This window comes from Protomyctophum parallelum (assembly GCF_964188405.1).
Source record: "Protomyctophum parallelum genome assembly, chromosome: 23".
NCBI lineage: Eukaryota > Metazoa > Chordata > Actinopteri > Myctophiformes > Myctophidae > Protomyctophum > Protomyctophum parallelum.
The window spans coordinates 8,747,719-8,771,117 of record NC_139715.1 but is presented as its reverse complement, the minus strand read 5'-3'; the positions used below and the strand labels follow the sequence as shown (position 1 = coordinate 8,771,117).

General features: G+C 42.4%; 1 protein-coding gene across 1 annotated transcript in view; it reads left to right on the top strand.

The window, feature by feature from the left end:
* LOC310853872 (inactive dipeptidyl peptidase 10-like) overlaps positions 1–23,399 on the top strand; it is a gene marked incomplete at both ends in the record, with an annotated part of 61,946 nt that overhangs the window by 2,722 nt on the left and 35,825 nt on the right. The window contains 3 exons of the mRNA XM_083758346.1: positions 14,675–14,786; positions 14,918–15,013; positions 22,294–22,388. Coding sequence (XP_083614472.1) covers positions 14,675–14,786; positions 14,918–15,013; positions 22,294–22,388 — 303 coding nt within the window. The remainder of the gene's footprint in view (positions 1–14,674; positions 14,787–14,917; positions 15,014–22,293; positions 22,389–23,399) is intronic.

Below are 23,399 nucleotides of genomic sequence, written 5' to 3'. Positions count from 1 at the left end.
CTACTATGTCTGGCAGATATAGTTGACGGTAGATTTCTCCCACGTGCCTGTGAGCTTTGCCCCCAGACCCCAGGCAGGGAAACTGCCTGAAATAATAAGCAGACAAGGCAACACTGGTCATGGGGACCACCAACAGCACATAACACGGACACAGCAGCATGAGCAGGATATGTAATGCAGCATCATGAACATCAATCATGCTGCCGGCCGCCATACTCTATGTGTCCAACAAAGGTTAAAGAAAGACACATTCACCTACATGGTACCGCTTTTCTTTCTTTCTTTCTTTCTTTCTTTCTTTCTTTCTTTCTTTCTTTATTGTGACGCTCCTAATCCAGAGCGATTTACAGTAAGCAAGGAAAACACATGGTAATACACCAAATGCATAGAAATAGTCTAGTCTAATAGTAGTCTATGATCTATGAAAGGTAAGCGGAGTCTGCAGACCAATTTCTGCTCCCAAACATTCCCTTGAGTGAGTGGTAATGTTTTCTTCTTCAGATCAAGGTCTGAAGAAGACCTCGGTCGGACCGAAACGTTAGCACTCAAGTAAAAGATGTTTTTTATTCTTGAACTCACTGTTCTTGATCCAGCATCCAGTCTATTAGATTTTAGACGTGCGTGTCTTTTTGGTTTTTCAGCCTCCTTTGCCATAGGATCATAACTATCCTATCGTCATTCTAAACCGTATAAATTTAAACTCTATAAGCTACAGGATATTAGGATGCCGGGTCAACAAAAGAGCCCGCTGTCTTCCTACTCCCTTCCATTGTCATCTCTCTCCCACATTGTCCTTGGCTCTCAACACCTCTCTCCCGTCATCCTGGCTGTTGCTAAGTTACTTGTGAATTCACAGTTCACGTTCGCGATCATATTTGATCAAACTCCATATGCAGAGAGCTCACTCACCCAGTGTGTGTTCATATATATAAATCTGTGTATAGTATATATTATATATACACAGATTTATATTGCTTATTTACGTGAGGGTTTGTGTAACATGGCCTGTGTTAATACATTTTCATATTTCGACGACACTGACAACATGCATGTTGAGTAAACGGCGGATGATATTTTTGAGAGCTGGCAACACTGTACACATTGTATTTTGTCTATGTATTTGTGTATGCATATATGAATAGAAACGGACAATTGTGGTGCTATTGAATACAGCCGATGATGGGGGTGTGGGGGGGGAGGGGGGGTCAATGGGTCTGAGCAATTGGTCATGCTCAGACATCAGCTGCAGGGGTCAATAGGTCAGACTCAGACATACATACACACTCAGTCACTCTTGGGAGTGATTGGCGCCACTAAAAAAAGAATGCACACCTGAGCCAAACAGAGTCATGAGAATAAAGTGGGGGCTCGCAAGTCACTTTTTGAATGCTCCAAGTTTTCATCTGCGACAAACCGAAGATACGATTGTTTCGACCCTTTTGGTCTAACAAGAGACAGGAAATTAGATATTTTAATACAGAGATGTGGAAATATTTACTATCAGCCCCACCTGGTGATCAGTGACAATACCAAGACTTGTTTGACATGATTTATTTACAAATATCTATACATGATTTCATAACAAACAATTCATCTATATTTTCTCTATATTTTTCTCTCTTAGTAAAAAGAACCCATTACTAGTGTATACACATAGTTTCATTATATAGATATTCCACTGTTAGACGGATGTTAGGTTCTGAGCTTACACATTATTCTTGAAGCATAATATGATGTATTACCATGTGTTGTTCTTGCTTACTGTAAATCGCTCTGGATTAAGAGCGTCTGCTAAATTCCTAAATTGTAAATTGTAATACCTACCTACAGCAATGTGGTGTCCATGACCAATCAGCCTCAAAGATCTCTATTTTTTTTAACCAGCCCACATCCTATATAGCCTTGCTCCAGCCCTGGAAGTGTAAAAAGCGAAATAAGTAACCCAAAATAAAAAACAAATACATATTAATTAATTTCATTTAGGTGAGCCTAAAAACAAAAGTCTGAGAACCACTGCATTAGGAGTTTTGATCCAGCCAATATTTAGATGAAATAAAAAAGCTGGCACTATCTGGGTTCATATACAGTACATAACGTTCTCCAGAGAGGCTGTAGGAGGAAGGCTTAAAGACGGGTTGTGCGTCCTCCAAGGACCTGGCTGTCAAATATCTATACTGTTTGTTCAAAAGGACTTCTGGGATTTCTGGGAATTCCATGCTGTCAATCATTTTGACTGGAGATTATTTTATTGTATTTATCATTTTCCCTCAAACCAGAGAACCAGGGCAGCTCACAGAGTGAACGAGAGGGGGGGGGGGATAAAGCCATGCTCAATGTACTCAATTATTAGGTATTTTCATTCACTTGACGGCTGCAGTCAATCCGACGGTCACGACGTACAGTCAACGTACGCATACCTATTACCTACCTACAGTACCCGTGGTGACCTTTTGGGCAGTAGAGAGAAACAAATGTTTTCCTGTGGTCCTGGACATATAGCGGGCGCTCTGGGCACCTTCAAGACTAGAAATCGTAGGTGGAACCAAGTGACATCGTGCACGTAGCAACACTGAACGGCTGCCGACGTGACAGGTGTAACATGATTGTACGTCTTAGTACCACTACCTATACATGGACATCCTTAACTCAACCAGTCAGCATAATCCGTCTTGTGGAGACTTTGAATATAAGACATTTTATCACCAAAGAGAGAGAGAATGAGGGAGATTAAAAGAGAGTAATGAGAGGAGAGAGAGAGAGAGAGAGAGAGAGAGAGAGAGAGGGAGGGAGGAGTGAAACATTAGCATAGCGGATTTGAAAAGCCTTTTATCTCCTAATGGACATGGACACACTGAGCTTATTAAGTAGCCTAGTAGTGAAGTAGAATTTACAACGCAGGCTAATAACAAAACGCACGAGCACACACACAGGAATTCACAAGCCAGATCTGTATGCTAGTGTGCGCGCGCGCGCACACACACACACACACACACACACACACACACACATATATATTTTTTTTTCTTCTGAACTTGTTTGCCTGCTCATTAATATCCACAGCTACATATGTGTAGTGTATACTGTATACAGTGGTGTTTGATAAATAGGCAGGAGAAGGACGCACACCAATATTAATGAGGCGCTAAAGGCCTAAGGCGATGAACAATGAAAAAGAAGAAAAAGGCTGCACACTCATAGCCACGTCGATGCTCAAAGATAATTAACAGGTGATAACAGGTTATTTACAGTGACGTTTGAAACTGAGCATGCAGCTGCAAATGCAGGTCCTCGTCTCGATCAGCAGAGGGCGGTGTTGTCGCACTGTTTTAATCTGAGAGGCTTTAGTGAGGTGTGTGCTGTGTGGTGACTATAGCTGCAGAGCTAGTGGTTCTCAAAGTGGGGTCCGGGGCGGGGACCCTCAGCCGGGGTCCTTGAGGGAGTTGCAGGGGTCCCCAGCTAAATTCATATTATCTTCATCTACATAATTAAATATCTTTCCAGTTCAAATCTTAACGCAGTCGATCAAAGCCATTGCCACTTTCTGGAATCCTGGGACTGTAACGGTATATGCGAATCATTTAAAATGTATATATTTTTAGACAATGCGACACATGTGCAACACGTTGTGCTCGTAGATTGGCTATGGTCAGCACGAGACACCTTTGTGTAATTACAAGGGTCCATTTCTTTCTTACAGTATCAGAGTTAGTTACCTCGACCGCAAAGCAATCAACCACATGAATGATCTGGCGAGAGAAAAGCTAAATGAGCTTGGGAAATGCTAATACCCTTACTACCCTAACAATAAATAAACCTTGAAACTAATTAATGTAAATAATTAATGTAAGTTAAAATGTCATTACCAAAGAAAAACAATTTGTGGTATTTAACCCATTCTGACCGGGCACCCATTTTGGTGTTGGCATCATGTTATGCTTTAGCTATTTAAAAATAGCAGATCTACAAGCTCATATCGCGCCACCGAGTGGCGCGATACGAGCTTGTAGGTCTGCTATTTTTGAAAAATCGAAGAACGACTGACATTCTTTTAATCTGATCTCAGGTCAGAATGGGTTAATAATGAAACTGTCAGGATGTAATAGACATTTTTTTAATCTGATCTCAGGTCAGAATAGGTTAATGCCACAGCATCAGAGTTAGAGCAGTTACCTCTTCTAGGACCAACCAAAATATGGTGGAGGAGGATGTGTTGAAGGTCATCCAGATATGGCACAGTGAATTTAGGAATGAACATTGATGAGGATGAATGGGAAGTCGTATGGGGCCGTCTGTCTGCGATGGCGTTAGACTGCCCCCATTGGCCATTGCAAATCTCTTCCACTAAAAGGACTTGACATGAACGCCTCTGTGCCTGAAATGTAAAATCATCAGCAGGGACCTATACACTCATTGTGTCTGATCTTGTAAAAAACCGGAAGTGAGAATTCCGCTGGCTTATGCTGTCGAAGTGAACGCAGTTTTTAGAATCGTGATATCTCTGATTCTTCTTTTTGCTCAAAACAAACTTGATTTTTGCGCCTCATTTCTCTAAACGATATGATACAATTTATGTTTTGGGTGAATTAAATAACAATCACGGCACCCGTTACATAGTGATAATTCACTTCCCTGACTCTCGGTTTCCGAGTGAAACAGCTTTTAAACTAAAGGTATCGTATTAAATGACTGGCTGGTGGCCCTGGAGTACACAATTCAGACACCAGATGCGGGTGTTGGCTGTACATGAGTTAAATTTCAGTGTATTTGTATGTAGTGTACAGCATGGTACTAGTCAGACATGTTACATGTCAGCCTATTTGTATGTACTGTACAGCAGTGGTTCCCAAACCTTTTCATGTCAAGGACCCTCAAATTGACACTAATTAGCCCGCAGACCCTCATTTGAAAGATATGCCAGGGACCCCCGTGATAAAAGATTTTCACGGCTCTAGCAGTGATTCTCACACCGTTTAATTTCAATGACCCCCAGTTTGACATGCATTAGTCTACGGACCCCCCATTTAATGGCGTTTCTATCTCTGGGACCCCCAATTTATGTTGTAAAATCGATGTTAATTTAACTTGAGTGTACAATGGTTCCAAACTATCATTTAGCTGGGGAACCCCTGGAACTCCCTCAAGGACCCCTGGGGGTCCCCGGACCCCACTTTGGGAACCACTGCTGTACAGCATGCATGGTACTACTACTAATCAGAAATGTCAGTGTATTTGCAGTGTTCCGATGACATGGATTGACTCCCCAGTCCCCAGGGCATCTGACGGCTCCCTGGGGAGACGGGGAGTGTAGAAACAGACACAGCTCCGGCGGGAGGAGGCCATGTGTGTCACACACACGTACGCGGTGTGTGTGTGCGCGTGCAATGAGCTGCATATGAATTACTTTCAGCCACATTCTATGTACTGTATGCCCATGTCTATAATGAACCATCATTATTAAGGGACAAAGCCCAAAGGGACTTCTTGGTCCCTTATTGTATTTGTCTGTTTTTTTCTTCTCCTTACGCCAAAAATAGCAGTAGCAAAAATAGCAAGGCTCAACCGTGCAGTCGGTTTTCGCGAAACTTGGAATAATAGAGGGCTATGCCAAACGGTGAGAACGCAAAGCCCACAACCATGGTGCCGCTATAGCACTCAATTGAAAATGCAAACATTGAACAGGCATAGGCTCATGAACCGTTGACCGCCAGCAATACAACTTCAATACACACATGCATCTCCTCATGAGGAACAAATGTGGTATAGGGACCTTTGGATAAAATAAAAAGGAAACGCTTTAGCGACTCTACAAGTCGAAGCCACGCACGAGCGTAATTTCCATATACCAGCTGTCTAAAAAAACCGGAAGAGACACCTGCTCTAGGCGCTTTATTGCCACTTCTTTGCGCGTATATGTGCCCACACTCAATGAGAGGATTTCGTGATGCATCCTCCCCAGCAAGAAAGATGAAAGGGTGTGATATCTTTCTTATTGAACTTACACTTAGAGCTACATTTTTATGGTTAATTTCTAATTAAGGTTATATTTTTTAATTAAAACATTTGAGAGAACCACCATATTGTCTCTGTAGGATGAAAACCTGATATGTCAAAAGCAAACCGACAGGCTCGAGCTTGTGGATCCATGCTATTTTGGATACCTTTGTGTGACGCTGTGATATGATCAAGTAGTAGTGCGTTAATTTACGAATAAAAAACACAAAAAGTCAGAATATGGAGATAAGAGGTTTCTGCCCGACAACGAGGATAATGCTGATGGTTCAGCAGATGTGAAGCACTCTAGATAAAAGCCTCTCCTATCACGACAGCATTCTGGGGTCTGTGGGGTGTCTGGGTGAATTTACTGTGCTTTGAAAGGACCTGAATGAATTCCCCCAGGAATTCACAAGCCAGAGCGCTATCTGTATGCTAGTGCACACACACACACACACACACACACACACACACACACACACACACACACACACACACACACACACACACACACACACATGCGCGTGCACGCACGCACACTCACACAGACACAGAAACGACTGATCCAAAGAGATATCTCTGCCTTGGGGACGTGAGTGAACTTCCCAGACACCAGCATAGGTCAGAGCTATACTGGTGCACTGGGGAGGGAGAGAGAGAGAGATAGACAGACAGACAGACAGACAGACAGACAGACAGACAGACAGACAGACAGACAGACAGACAGACAGACAGACAGACGACTTGCCTTGATAAATAGAGTCTGTACTGTAGACAGAGAAAAGACAGAGAGAGGAAAGGAATGCCAGATGAACAGAGTCGTGTAGAGAGAGAGAGAGAGAGAGAGAGAGAGAGAGAGAGAGACTACTGATAGATCATTTCCATGAGGTTTCTAGTTCCAACTGTTAAATATTTAACTAGGGAGGGAGGGAGGGAGAGAGAGCAAGTCTCCAAATCCAAGCCTCAAGGATCTTTGCTTTATGCATCTCTCTCTCTCTGTCTCTCCATCTCTTTCTCTCTCTCCACACACACACACACATGCTTGTGAGGACATTTTAGGACGACGATTCTACGAATGCCATGTTCCTTAAACATGTTTTGGGCATTTTTAACTAAGGCCTAGAGCCGGGAAATAACCGAAACTCACAACCCAACGTGTTGCGCTGCAACGTTGTGAGCTTGTAGATAGGCTATTTTTCCGGTCCCATGACACTGTGGCACGCGACATAAATCATGTACATACATTATGTTTCGCTCTTAATTCCAGCTGCCTGAAGACTTATAGCTTCTAAATGTCTTCTTATACAGATCCTAAACCCTATATCAGTGGTTTTAAACCAGTGGTCCGGGCCGGGGACCACCACTGGTCCCTGAGGGGGTTCCAGGTGGTCCCCAGCAAAAAATGATGGGGAGTTGGTCACCAAATGGACCCTTATAGATCTTTAACAATTGAGAGAGTAAAATGAAACCAAATGCACCCGTACTGTGGGTCCATTTGGTTTCATTTTACGCTCTCAAGAGTTCAATTATCGTTAAACATCTGCATCACTTCATTTACAAGAAGTCTATACACAATTAGAGAATTGCAGAAGAATTGTTATTTTGATCGTTTGCCAAAAGCATGGAACAAAATATTCTTTAGTTTTGGGTCTGAGAGGCTAAATCTCATCAAATGGTGGTCCGTGACTCAAATGGCTACTTAATAATGGGCCTTGAAATGAAAATGGTTGAAAACCACTGCCCTATTATATGAATCGTTTTCTTATTCTCTCTCTCTCTCTCTCTCTCTCTCTCTCTCTCTCTCTCTCTGAGCCTCTCCACTATCTGTGCCCGCTCTCCCATTTCCTCACACCTCCTCCTGGTTTCTTCAGAAGAGGAGACTCGGACCAATCTCTTCTCCTGATCAACACATCGTTTGTCTCCCAAATGCACTCTCCTCATTCATTTGCCTGCATGGTTTCTCCTCTGACATGTCATGCCTGGTCCCCGCATGCACTGTCCTCCATCTCCCTGCTGACACAACGTATGAATGAATCCGTCTGTCCGCCACGTTTAGCTATATGTGAGCTCTTTAATGACAACACGTGAAGACAGAAAGAAACAAAAGGCAGGGAAAAAATAAGCGCGCAAGAGCAGACAAAAGTAATGTCTTCAGGGCAATAGTCTTTTGTTGTGTCCCCCAATGTGCTCATCTGCCATTGTCATTTTCTCTCTCTCTCTCTCTCTCTGCTTCTCTCTGTCTTTCTCTCTCCCCATCTCTCTCTCTCTCTTTCTCCCCATCTCCATCTTTCTGTCTGTCTCTCTCCATCTCTCTCTCTCTCTCTCTCTCTCTCTCTCTGTCTCTCTCTCCATCTCTCTCATGTTATTTATATCTTGTGGTGTGAGGTGTAGTGTACTGTGAAGCAGTGATGTCTTCAGGGGGTCTTCTCAGTGACACCTATCGCTTTGCATTAACGCTCTCCTCTCAGCAGTTGTAGCCTGAGGGTGATTTGGGGAGCGTTGACCCTGGCTGATAGAGGTCTCAAATAAACCAGAATAACACGCACCTGCGCATGCACGCGCACACACAACACGCACGCACACGCGCGCACGCACGCACAGTGGTGATCATTCCAGATCAGCACCCTGGAGAGCTCCAGGACAATCCACACAGACAGACACACAGATACTGTAGATATATCTACACTACAGTATATTGATTGACTGAGAGAGACTTTGACTTTTTAACCAAATCTTTATTTTAACGAAACTCTAATCAATCCCCTGCACACGCACATGCGCACGCGCGCGCGCACACACACACACACACACACACACACACACACACACACACACACACACACACAGAGAGAAGGGGGTGGGGGGGGGAGTGGTCTGGCTTGGACGAGTCGTGATTTTAAAACAACAGGATCGAGGGAAAATACTCGATTTGTAAAAGCTCCAGTCTAAACAGCGTGATGTGATTTGATCGTGAGACCTGAGCAGTCTTGTCGTCTATGGGGAGAGAGTGAGGGCTGTCCATCTAATCTGTCGCTCGGTTAGCAAGCAGCGCGCCTCCAAAACTACAGGTCGTCTTGAAGTGTGTCGGACAAATTGAAGATCCACAGACAGGAGCATTCACACACACACACGCACAACGCCACAGTTTGTCAACAATGACCGCTTCGAAAGAAACCACCAAAAAGAAGAAGTCGACAGACGCACAAGATGAGGTAACATGTCATTTCGGTTAGATAGATGCTAGGGAAATATAACAGCGTTGGTTTAAGGTCTGCGACGCGAAAGTGTATAGTGTACTGTGTAGTGTAGCCAACACATAGGCTGATTGATTTAGTGAGTTTCATTATTTCCCCCCCATTAAACATGTGTCCGTGTTTAATGTAAACAATAGGTTTAGGCTAGCTCCCGTACGTTTGTTTTCAGTTCCCTTGCTTAGGGTACTGAATACTGATATGGTAAGTTGGTGTTAAATATCTCTACATTGTGGCCAATTTGTGATAGTACTAGCTATGGGGTGTGTGTTCAGGAGTCTATTGTCTCTTCGGGTCATCATAATAAAAAGAAAAAGCATTTTCAGGTCAGCTGGATACCAATTATATCCAATCAATCAGGAGAACTGACATGGATACAGAAGTGCAAATTATGAATATAGTATATTTATTGTCTTCATATATAAAAAAAAAGGAAGTGCTTCAATTTTAACAAACTTTTTTTTTGTTTTTACCAAAAACATCTAGGCCTACCTTATTTAGATGCTAACATTCTAATGCTAAGTTCCTAGCTGACATTGTTGGGGAGGGTCTGACCTGAAACTTGTATCATGGTTGGGAATGGAATTGTACTGTCCTGTTTTGGTGTAAAATAACTAGAAAACCATAGACTCTGGACTGGAGAACACAATAAGCTATACAAAGGGTTCACGTTTTTTGTTGTCACTGTCACAATTGACTAAGTGGCTACACTACAGCAACAAAAATGTATCTGACATGTTGTTAAGCCTACTCAATACATGGGGACTATAAGGACTATGCAGATGTATTTCAAATAACATTTAAAGATATATTTTGGTCAAAATATTTTTCAAAGATGGCCTATATTTCAGTAGTGTTTCTCAAAGTGCGGTCTGGGCACCCCCAGGGGGCCTTGATGGGGGTCCCCAGCAAAATGTGTGAATACAGCATCACAATAAATGTAACCACTTTATCCATGCAGGCTTTTCAAAAATAGCCAAATTGACATTTTCAACACTAATCTTCTCTTCTGGGGGTCCCTGGCACAAAACATATTCAGATGGAGGGTCCACAGCACAATATATCCATTTTGGGATCCTTGGCATGAAAATGTTTGAGAACCACTGGCTTACATAGGCAGGTTGTGGGTTTCTTTTAACCATTCAAGTATATGAGCCTATCTGAGTTGGAGTCGTGGCCATTATACCATGACATTCAGTCCCATATATTCAGTGTGGTTGCATAATAGATAGAATATAACGTGAAGCCAGTGGTCATTTATGTTAATTAGGCCTCTGCCTATACTATAGCATGTCTCTTCAATCGCTCATTAAGTGCTACAGTATGTGTTGGACCTTTTGACAAGCGGGCTCGCTCACACACCGCCGCTCAAGTGAAGGCCTGTAGGCAATCAGTTCAGAAGTAATACAGAGGTGTGTGTGTGTTTGTGTGTGCGCGTGTGCCGCACGCACGGAGGGCATGAGGGCTGTGCTAGAGAAAGTCATAGTGGTTAGTGTACGTCTTTCAATTGCATTGGCTTGTGTGTGCAGTACTTAGCCTAGGTTCATGTTCTCTGTGTGTGTTGTGTGCACAACTGCATGTGTGCATGTGTGTCTTCATGAATCTATGACATTGGCCTACTTTGCAGTAAAGGCCGTCGGGATTGGGAGTCGAACCCGCGGCACACTGCCAGACTGGATTACCAGCCAAGGTGCCTGGACCACTGAGCCATGGCGAGGGGGGCCCAGGCCCTGATATGTAATCTTTACTAGTGTGTTTGTTCAGTGACAGCGGCCTCCCCATTTCCACAGATCGGGATGCACACTCAGATTAGACACACCTACGGACCGACATGCTGAGACAACGGTCAGGCATGTGCTGCTCCCGTGCTTGCTGTTAGGGTTAGGTTTCTCTCTCTTGATTGGCTGAAATTGGCAACGCACCTGGACATTCTGTTGATTAAAGAGGTGAAGGGACGGAGAGACTCCAACTCCATAGCAAAGATTGCTATCAGAATAATAGAGCTTTTCTGTCATTTTATCCCACGATTTTGTAACCCTTTATTTTTAACCCAGTGTCATTTATCTAATGTAATCTAAAGCTCTACACTCCCTCCGCCAACCTGGGGAGAGCAACGGACTGACCTCATGCTTCCTTCAATGCATGAGCGGCAAAACCGCTTCTTTTTCCCAGTTTCCCCAGTTGGACGTAGCGCGTGGAAGGAACACGTTATTCCAACCAGTTCCTTTCCCCTCCATCAGCCGCACTGGCTGGCCAGGGGGAGGCATTTTAGAGACCAGGATTACTGCATGTTTTTTGCGAGGGTACCTGCCCGAGAGGGCCGAGTTGGCTTTGTCCGCGGTGTAAACGTCTTTTTACCGTAGGTTTTACTCTCGAGTCTCGAACTGGCACAATTATTTTCAACAACGGTGAGAAAAGCATGGACAGAGTGGCGCTGGTTGCTGACATATCAGCAACCATGTCGCTACGTAATGTGTGCCGTTTTGAAATACGAGTCTAACGGGAGGCTGGCCAGACTGAGTAGCGAAGTGACAAGACAAATCACGGAACGCAGCGAATCAGGCTGGAAACCAGGCTAACGGTATATGGACTGGAGGGGTGTTGACTGTAGGTTGCAGAACAGTGTCCGTAGATTGTAGATGTCAGTATACTTTTCATTATACAGTACAGTAGTAAGCTACTATTGTAGTTGTCTGTAAAAGGGTTGTCCACACAGTCACCAAGCACTCTATAACTACAGATGTGTCATTTTGCCGTCCACTTGAGTTAGAATATATTTTTTAAACAATGTATTTTTTAGATGAGGCTAAAATACTGTTGCAGGACAGCTGGCCAGAGTGGGAAGTAAAGCTCAGATGTGTGTGCGACTGTGTGTGCGTGTGTTTGCGCACGTGCTGCTGGCTGCTACACTGTTGGCAGGAGTCAGTGGACAGACACTACACATTTGGCCAAAGACTGTCAACTATCCCACTGTCATTCTGTCTCATGTCTGTTCAGGTGTGTGTGTGTGCTCGTGCATGTGTGTACATGCGTGCGTGCACTGAAGCAAGCAGCAGACATGCTTATCAATGCCCACAATGGTCCAGGCTGGCTGGGTTAAATTCACGGTGAAACATTAATATAACGGCACGGCAGCCCGAGCCTGGGCCTGTTGGTCAGGTACAGAAATCGATTTGGCGGGCTTGCAGAGCTCTAAAAGGGACAGCATGTTGCCTCCTCATTAGCCTGGGGTCCACCTATGCTTTCTATGGCATTTTTTTCTGCCTGGAAATAAAAACGTCCTCATTGACCTCATATCACTTTATTAAAGAAAAACATTATTTGATAACTTTTCACCGTCCCTGTTAAGTGTACTGCCATTCAGGCATACACTTGTTTGCTGTTTTCTGCCTCTAACATTCATTCCCATGCAGGTCTGATTCAATCTTCATTCAACTCTGCCTCTCACTACTGGTTGGGCCTCCAATCGTTCCACCAATCACCTTCAGCAATCACCCTATATAAGTTACGTGTGTGTGTGTGTGTGTGTGTGTGTGTGTGTGTGTGTGTGTGTGTGTGTGTGTGTGTGTGTGTGTGTGTGTGTGTGTGTGTGTGTGTGTGTGTGTGTGTGTGTGTGTGTGTGTGTGTGTGTGTGTGTGTGTGTGTGTGTGTGTGTGTGTGTGTGTGTGTGTGTGTGTGTGTGTGTGTGTGTGTGTGTGTGTGTGTGTGTGTGTGTGTGTGTGGCCATTTTGATTATTCCATGCCATGCCTTCACATCTGAGACAGACCTGCTGAACCTTGTTGAGTTACTCTTTAAGTTTGTCATTTATTAAGCCTTCTGTTGGTACAGGGAATATGGTAGTTTAGTTCTGGGGTACCCTGTACATATTGCACGTAGGTAACTCTTTTGTTTATTCCCACTAGTTTAGAGGTGAGTGCCACTCCTTGTATTTTCTGTTTGTTGTTAGAGTAGGAAGGTTTTTGTTTCTGTTCTAGTAGGTAAGACCTTTACTTTATTTAGGTAGTGAATTTTGGTTTATTGTGAGCATTCTTTCCTTTGGCACCACTAAACCTATTCGCTGTGTTTGTTAAGTTGGCTTTATCATTTCAAAATAAAACACTAAATTATTACACATCCATATCGCCTAGACCACCATATAGGGACATAACAGTGCCCCTAAAATTATTTGCGCGCTACTAGATTTTTCAACTTGGGGGCACACGTGCTACTTGGAAAAATGCTGTGTGTGTGTGTGTGTGTGTGTGTGTGTGTGTGTGTGTGTGTGTGTGTGTGTGTGTGTGTGTGTGTGTGTGTGTGTGTGTGTGTGTGTGTGTGTGTGTGTGTGTGTGTGTGTGTGTGTGTGTGTGTGTGTGTGTGTGTGTGTGTGTGTGTGTGTGTGTGTGTGTGTGTGTGTGTGTGTGTGTGTGTGTGTGTGTGTGTGTGTGTGTGTTATTTTTGAGTGAATTTGGGATAGCCATCATATTTGTCGCTGTGTATGTCAGTCTGTTTCTCACTTAATTAAATTCATTCCAATTCAAAGGAGATTTATTGGCATGAGAAAACATCCGTTCACATGTGCCAATGTGAAAGAAACAAAACTCAAATATCTTTCTGTATTCCTCCTTATAAGTTTCTCCCTCACCTCCACGGACACCTTGTAATAAATAACCATGGCATGATATTCCATCCATTTCACAATATAATTTGAGTTTCTGGGTCAGAGGACACCAATCCCCCAGCTGTCAGAGAACGTAACCATGACGACATCTGTCTGACCGGTAGCCAGGCCAAGGCTGTGACTGGAATATCACAGGTCCGATCCCCGCGAGATAGCCATCGTGTCCATGCATCATCACCCTCCTTGAGCAAGACTAACTCGTTGAAAAGCATAATTAATAATAAATAATTAAAAAAATAATCTGCATAACTATGAGGTCACTGGAAGACTGGTTTCTGAACTGCCCACAGCCCTCCTATATCAGACACAGACTGAGTGGGAAACAATTGTGGTATTTCTTATCATAAACAATAGTGAGGACCAATTATATGAAGATAGGTTGAAAAGTGGTGAAGTGGTCCTTTAAGTAATTATTTACCTGCGATCATCTTTCGAGATCCACAGATTTAATTAAAAATTCAATGGGGATGTAAACAAAGGATGTCACGTCGGAAAAACAAGTCTCTTCTTTTGAATATGTCGCATTTTCCAGACGACGTCACTAGAGGTGCTCCGATCAAGCTTTTTGGGACCGATCACTGATTTGTTTCATTCACGATCGCCCGATACCGATCTTGTGCGTTTCCCCAAAACAACAGGCTCTGGGATCTGTTGGGAATTTATTATATAAAACCAAAAAACGGCAAAAGCTTCAATGTTTGCAAACAAGAAATGCGTCTATAAATCTTAAATATCTCATAAACAATTATTTTCTCCGATCGTTTTCAGGATCAGTTTGTGGACCCCAACCCTACCCAGAGGAACTGGAAGGGCATCGCCATCTCTCTGCTGGTGATCGTGGCGGTCTGCTCGCTCATCACCATGTCTGTGGTCGTCCTCACACCAGGTACAGCACGCACTCTAATCTAATGCACTGCTTCCCAAACCTTTTGGCTTGAGACCCACGTGAAAAATGTGATGTCCACAACCCACAGTTTGGGAAACGGTGCTGTAATGTTTGTCAATGGTTTTTGTCAGCGGAGCTCCCAGACAACAGGAAGTCCAGACTGACCGTGGACGACCTGTTCAAAGCAGAGTTCATCGTCCATGACCCTGAAGCCAAGTGGATCAGTGGTGAGTACCCTACTGCACCACAACTATTACTACTACAGTCACTATTAACCACTTCAACACTCTATGCTTAGTAAAAACATATAGGGATAAACTTGATGAGATTCAAAAGTGGCTCAGTCAGATGGCCAAGTCTGAAGTGGATCCCTTAACACAATCAGTCCCGGGAATCCTTCAAAATAGGAGCTCTGGGGTGCCGGGAAGACATGGCCGATTTTACTCTGTAAAGCCCCCCCCCCCCCCTCCCCTTCTGTTCCGGAAAAAAACATATATTTTTGCTTGCTTACCTTGCTCTCGTTTCCATAATATCGCTAAATAATCCATCGCGTTCATATTTTTTAAGTTTCCTTAACTGACTGTGTGGGTGGCTGGGTGCGTCTGAGCACGAAAACAGCATGGTTGTTTTTCACCACCTGTGCGCAACCTAACACACACACAAACACACGCACATACTATTAACTGTATATATGGTGATTTTATTTTTAAACATTATTTTAAAGTGAACATTTTCTCAACTCTTTTGAGATGGGAGTCTCATATGCATATCATTTTGGGGGTCCTTGCTATGGAAAAAGATTGAGAACCACTGATATACCGTTGCAACATATAAGATTTTCAGAAAACTTCTAGAATCGGCCTCAGGTCTTAACGGCTTAAATGTCCTTCCTCGTTTAATGACATCACCCATACAGACAAACACAGCTGCAGCCCATTGAAGGACCACTTCAGACTTCACCCATTTCCAGCCGAGGAACATTTTCAGTGACCAATTATGAAGATGAAGTTGAAAGACAGACTGGAATTGGTTGCCCTTCTCCGGAAAGACAGAGCACATATACAGTACAGTGGATTGATTGTTGAATTGTTGGTGTTGGGCCGAGACCTCTTATCTCCGTATTTTATTTAGTTCGTTTCTTTTGGTCGTAAATGAATGCCCTACCTACTTGATCATACTACGGTATCACACATACTGTAAGTAGCAAAAGAAAATAGCTGATCTACAAGCTCAAAACGTGTCGCATGGATCGACAACTTTTTCCCCTATTTTCAATTTCAATCTTGAAAAGTTTTTATGGGATTATGAGGTTTCCACCCCGACTCCAACAGAAATTCTCCCTCACTTTGTCAACATCAAAGTATGTGCGAGTGACCATCGTTTCTATTGACCCCCCAGCTCACTGCACTGCTTCCTCCACTGCCTTCAATCTAAGAAAGAAAAGTGAAGACTCTGCCGAAGAAAGAGCACAAGCTTTTAACGAGTTTTCTCAAATCAATGTACGTTTTCTCCTCTCCTTGAAAAATATAGATATTTCGTTTTTTTAAGGAGAGTGCACAGATGGCTCAGCTTGCGATGGTTGATTCGTGATTGAGACAGACAGACGGACTGACTTGTGGAGCTCATGGGAGGAGAAGAAGTCTATTTTCTCGCCTCGTTTTCACTTTGGCTTCTTTGTTTTTGACACGGTCGGCTGGAAAAATGTACGTTCAAAACTGTACTTTTCAGAAAATGCCTGGGGGTATAATTAAAGAACCTGTGTTCAAATGGATCTGACTTCGTTATTATTTAGTCACGAGCTCTTGCTGATACTTTTTTGATTAAATATTTATAAAATACACAGACTGACTGACTTAAAGCAGTAACCTTCCGTTGGTGAATAAAATGTAATGTTGTATATTGTCTCCCTGCTCCTCTATTGAGACATTTAGCTCTTGTCAAAGGTCATGTCTCACCTAGACACAGGGTCGGACACGAAGATTGACCTGATGGTCAAGAATTCAATGTATCCCCTGAGCAAGCAGGCCGGCTCTTTTACCTCAATGGTAAAATATGTCAGCACTGGCAAAGGAACTGAATTCAAATCCACGGTAGATGAGGAAAGTTTTTTTTTTTTTTTTTTTTTTTTACAATTTTATTTATACATTTTCAGGTTTAAAGACAAGACATACTTTACAATCACATCACATCACATACACATATACACACACAAACCCTTCCCACCCCCCCATTCAAAGGAAAGAAATAAAAAAGAATACATTTAGCACAGAAACAAAAACAAAACGTACACAAATAAAAATTATATTATACAATAGATCACAGTTAATAGTTTTAGAAAATATTTAAAACATTTATGTGCATACATACTTCAGCCTGTTAATGATGGGTGAGAAAAAAACGGTTGCCACATTCTGTCGAATACTTTCGTTTTAAGAGAAACGTCATAGTAGATGAGGAAAGTTACCGGTACATAGTCTTTAATCAATGCGTTGTGAGCTTGTAGATCAGCTATTTTAGCTACTTTTGTGTGACACTGTAGTATGACGGAGGGCATTAATTGAAAAAAAAGTCACACCCGTGTGAACTGAGTGGTGAAACTCCGTGTGGGGATCCCCGGGGGGTCCCCCTGAACTTCGAGACCCACAGGAACACGCCCAGGGTGTTGTAATTAGCATGCAACACCATCTCTAGCACACACACTTTTGCCCCTATTGGTACCCTAAAACATAGGGACATACAGTACATGGAGGGATGACAGACATTGTTGTTCCTTGGAGTGGTTGCACCACTCAAAAAACAAACCAAGTTGAAATATTGGAGATACAAGGTTTAGTTTTTTGGGGTAGGAGGCGTTCAGTAGTTCTTTGAACTACTGTATTTATCTGAAATGGCACCTGTTGCAAAACCCTGCCGTGTGAGACACAGATGGCGTGTCAGTGTGTGTGCGTGTGGCGTGGTGGGTTCATCATGCGTTCACTGAGCTCAGTCTGCCTTCCCATGGCGGTACTGGACCCGCCGGCATCATCATCGGTGACAGAACAGATGATGATGTTAACCCATTCTGACCTGAGATCAGATTCATACGAGGTTTCCGCCGGACACACACTGGTCTGATGAACCCATTCTGACCTGAGATCAGATTCTAAAAAATGTCAGTCGTTCTTCGATTTTTCAAAAATAGCAGACCTACAAGCTCGTAGCGCGCCACTCGGTGGCGCGCTATGAGCTTGTAGATCTGCTATTTTTCAATAGCTAAAGCATAACATGATGCCAACACCAAAATGGGTGCCCGTTCAGAATGGGTTAATTTGAATTATTCAAATTAGAGGAGGTGTAGTTAATTGATGTGAGCCTGTCTCGGGGCTGTGTGTGAGTGATATAGAGAGACGGAGACAAATGGGGAAGTACAGGGGTTCAGAGAGAGCTAGAGAGAGAGAGAGAGTGATTGAGTGACTGAGAAGAGAAAATGAACTGGGTATTTAATAGGACTGAGGACAGGAAGACAACAACATGAGATTACATGCATGCACACTCATTGAATACACAAGAGCCCTGGCCGTTTCTGACCGAGGCTAAGTCATTGATTTATTTTGTATTTCTTCCATGTCATGTGAAAGCAGGGAATCATAGCTTCAAATTGACATTGGTTTCTCAGTTTTTACCCACCAGTTTTGGAGATATGGCTTATAGAGTAATGAATGTCTTTCAGAAAACGGCGAGAAAATGGGCTTGAAAGGTTCACTTCTGTGGACTCTAAAATTACACCCAGAGTGTAGAGTAGGAGAGTAGCGACACGCTTTGATCTCGCCGCAAAGCGGGTGCCTATGGGCTATAGTTCCAAATATTGCTCCTATGGCTGGAACTATGCCATTGAGATAGAATGAGCACTTCCGCATTCCATTGTTACAATGGGAGTCAACGCTAGTATCGCCACTCTCTTACTATATTATTCTGATTACACCTAGCTACATGTTTATGCATTTATTTCATATTTGCATGTCAATTTCAGCTCTGATATTTATTTCAGACATGCTCTACTACGTGAAGAGTCTGCCTGTGCTATTAACTAATTTTGGATAAAAAAAAGTCTTGCTGCCATGACTGTCTCTGTATGAAAAATAGTCGCATATGAGGTTTCCACCTGACAGACGACAGTAGCACAGTGGTAGACTGCAGAGTATACTGTACCTACTGTACATAATACACACACACCACCACAACATATTTACTTCAGGTCAGTGTATATATTATGAAGGCTTCAGTAATCCACTCGTGAATTATTCATAGGCTGCTTGTTTATGTTGCATTATCCCTAATGTATGATTAATGTAAATTAGAGGACTCTGTTCACATCGGATTAGTCGGTAGCGGCGCGAGGAAGGGAGCGGCAGCAGGAGCCCTGCCGATGTTAAATGCAACAGTCATGTTGTTCTATATTCAGTGTGTGTGTGTTTGGTTTGTATTCCTATTCTTGTGCGGACCACACGTCCCCACAAGAATGGTTGTTTTATGGTTGGAAAAAGACAATTGTTTACACGTACGTTTACAATCAGAAAAGGATTGCAGTTGGGGATTAGGATTAGGCTAAGACATTTTGGAGTTAGGTTCAGCGGTCGGCATTAAATATTTGATTTATAGAAGTTGTGTGTGTGTGTGTCCTGCTAGCTACAAATAATAGCACTCATGTGAATGGTACATGTAGGGAGACATGTGACTTTAACAACGTCATCTTTTCAATTATACACTACATCCTTCATTATTTTGCTGCAAGCGCAGAGCAAAACATAACAATAGCGCTACAGTAGCCTATACATACCTCGTGGGGTTAACTCTCCCCATTAATGCTTGTTTATTTTTTTTCTGAAAAGATGTGTATGTTAGGCTGTATGTGAATATATAAATATTGAGTATGGAGGTTGTACATGTAGGTTCTTCTTAGCAACAAGCTTAGTACACCTTGGTTGTTGGAAATATTGTTAATATTCACCGCGTATGTTCTGGTGACACAATATATGCTTTCTCCCGTTTCTTTTCTCTTGACGTGTGCATTAATGCATGCTCTGTATTTGTGATTGCGTGAGTGCGTGTCTGTCTGGTCCCAGACTGTACCAGACAGACTGCCACAGCAGAGCAAACAGTACCTTGAGCCTTTTATTTAAAGGACTATAGTCCGGCATTAAAATCCTATAAAAGTCAAAATTGTCAAACTTTCCTTAAAACGGCCTTAGCAACTTGCCCAAATGTGCTGACCTCATCACATTAGTGATGACGGCTATGGCCGTTTTTAGGCCAAGGAGTGTTTTTTTGTGCAAAACTAATGCTGTGAATGGATTCAGAATCATGAAAACCCCCTAGTTTGACATGTCACATGCTACATAAAGCATATTGGAAATTTGAAAATCTTGCCTTGTATAAACCCCTATAAAAAGATTGCTCAATAGCGACAGCCGGTCAGCAAGTGGATTCATGAATGTAGGTATATAGATAATATTTTAGGCCAATAAAAACCAAATGTCCCACTCCACAACCCAGACTGCCGGACTACTATTACTTTTCAGGGAATGGAAAAGAGAATGTGTTCTGCTGGATCCAATGTAGTTGTTTCTCTGTTATTCAGTCACAAGTTCTTCTGTCTGGTTGTCATTGGTTAAATATTTATAAAAAAAACACACAGACACACTTATAACCACTTTGAGTCTCGCATCCCTTTTGGGCATGTCATACAGCAATACAACTAACGATGATACGGAAAATATGCAGTTTAAACAATTCAAAACGAAACGATCCCCAAGTGACACCTTAGGAGCTTGTCGACCAGTCATTTTCGTTACTTTTTCACACAAAGTATAATACAGCATTCAATTATGACAATATAAACCGATGAAATATGGAGATGGGTTTGTGTCCAACAGTGTGGATATGAAATTAAAACACAATCTATGCCAGGTAACCTCGAGGTATCTCGAGAAAAGCTATTTAACCCATCTTGGGTATTCACGAGAACATGAGATTTTATAAATTAATTATGATAAATCCAGAATTAATAATTATGATTGTAGCTTCCGTCTCTAGCAACTGCTGACATCCATGGTAGAAACAGCCAAAATCCCAAATCTATGTGCACGCATGCAGTCTTTTGTGGTTATAGGGCTCATAATGGGATAAAGTACGATGTTTGGAGCTTAATAAAACATAAATTTGACGACAGATCACAGGTGCGACCTTTAATAGGACATGGGCGATTAACTCTTCCAGTTCATACTGTCTTCTTCTCTGCTTATTTTGTGCATTTCGTTGGCACTGGCCACTGATCGCCGTCTATGGTAACAGGAGGATGTGTTAAATAAGAGGTGGTCTCTACTACACTGGAGATTCAGACTATTTATTAGACATACCTGAAACCAGAATTGTAATACAAATAAACTGTGTGTTTACATCTGTCATAGCAGTCATAGGCATAAATTGTGCAGTTGTAGGATACTAACAGCCATGTTGAACTGGACACTGTGTTTTCACTAACACTGCCCTCGCTTGAACAAATCTAAAGGGAGTTTCATTGGCTATAAATTACATCCTGCCAAGTGCAAAGTGATGGTATTATTAACCCCTTTAACTCTGGTGTCCCCATTTTGGGCCTTCCGTGAAATGACCAAGAGCCTCTCGTTGCGGGGTGCCTTGCTATGGCTCATGAATTATTCATAGACTTTTAAAAATGTCATGAGAAATACTTTAGGACATAAAATAAACATGACGTTGCATGAAATGGAAATCTAAAATGACACGGAGTCTAGGGGTGAGCGTTATTTTATTTTTTTAAAGCATACAGTAATCATGCTCCACGACATTATCACGATTCTTTTTCATCTTGGTTTTTATGGTTGTTTTTCAAGTTACTTAAACGGCACAAGGTAACAAACTAAAAGAGAAATGAGTAACGGACCATTTAGACCAAAATGCATATTATTTTTGGCGAACCGTCGTTCTACAGAAGTATAAGTTAAGGTATAGAACTGCAAACTGTCACTGTCGGGCAGAAACCTCAATATCTCCATATTTTTATGGAGATAATATAAATTAACGCTCTACTTGATTATATAACGGCGTCACACAAAATCATCTAAAGTAGCAGATCCACAAGCTGGAAAATAAGCTACAACTATGTGCAGAAGAATCAGTGCTGTTTAGCATTTTTTTGTAATAGTGGTAGTAGTATATCGTCTCTGTGGGGTGGGAACCTCATTTGTCCCAACAGGATTCAATTTAAACATAGCAAAAGTAACAGATCTACAAGCTCAAAACGCTTTTGTGTGACGCCGTAGTACGATCAAGTAGGACATTGACGAAAAAAAAACACAAGAAGATGGATACGAGGTAGATAAGAGGTGTCTGCCCGACGACAACAGCAATTCACATCTTCTCTGTGTGCTTTAGACTGCGCATATATCCCTTCTGTGTGTATTTGACGTTGTGTCGTCCATGTTTTGTCCCCCCCCCCCCCCCCCTGCAGATTCCACGGTGACGTACAGGAACCGTGACGGCGACGTCGTCAAGTTCGACTTTGTGTCCAACAGGTCGGAGGTCATTCTGAGCAACGGCACGTTCGTAAGAGGATCTTTTAAAATATATACTTGTTTTGGTCCTCGGGGCAGAATGGCTGCACTTATACTATGGATATGAGAATGATTTATTTCGGGGCAATTTGAAGCAATTTCAGTCACAGGGGTTAGATTTTTGCATCCTCCCTGAATTTGTATGCCAAACAAGAACCGAATGAATAGACTTTGATTTATTAAATGACCATCTCTAGAGAGCAGTGGTGGTGGTTTTACGCTGTACATTGTACAAGATACTAATAGACGATGCTGCTTTATGTGCTTAAAAAAAATCAAACCCGTGTGTGAAGTGAGGGGCGCTCGTATCACCATACAGTACGTCATCTCATCACAGCACTGCTGTCAAACCAGCACGTGATGCAATGAGTTGAAACTCTTCCAGAAACATCATGTATAAAACATGCTGTGTGGATGGAACAGAGTTCCTCTGTGGTTCTTTCATTATTTTATGTGTGTGCAACCAGTGTCAATCTCTAACAACACTGGTTCCCCTGACTGCATTTTTATGTTTGGCATGGATAATTAAACGTGCAAAGCAAACGTGTCCGAAGGCTTCAGAACCTCATTAAATTCCTCTTATGTAACGGTGGTGAGAAAATATTGCTTGGGTCGGGAGAGTTAATCAGAATTCACCCTCGATACGAAGGGTACAAGAAGGACAAATATAATATACACTATGGCACTACAGTATGTCACTTTTTAATGAATAACATGTATGGTATAGAGTATGTTAATAGTAATGCAACATAACATAACATACAATTGGGGTGGTTTTATTTTGTTTTATTTATTGCATTTAGATCTTGTCAAAGCCTACAGTAGTCACAGGATCTGACACGCATTTTTACCTGATGGTCAAGATTACATTTATCCCCTGAGCAAGCAGGCATGCTCTATTAGCTCAATGGTAAAACATCCAGCACTTAAACTGGTTCAAACCCGGGCTAGAAGAGTAAAGTTACATCTAATGCAAAATGACACTTTGGGAGAGGTTTGGGTT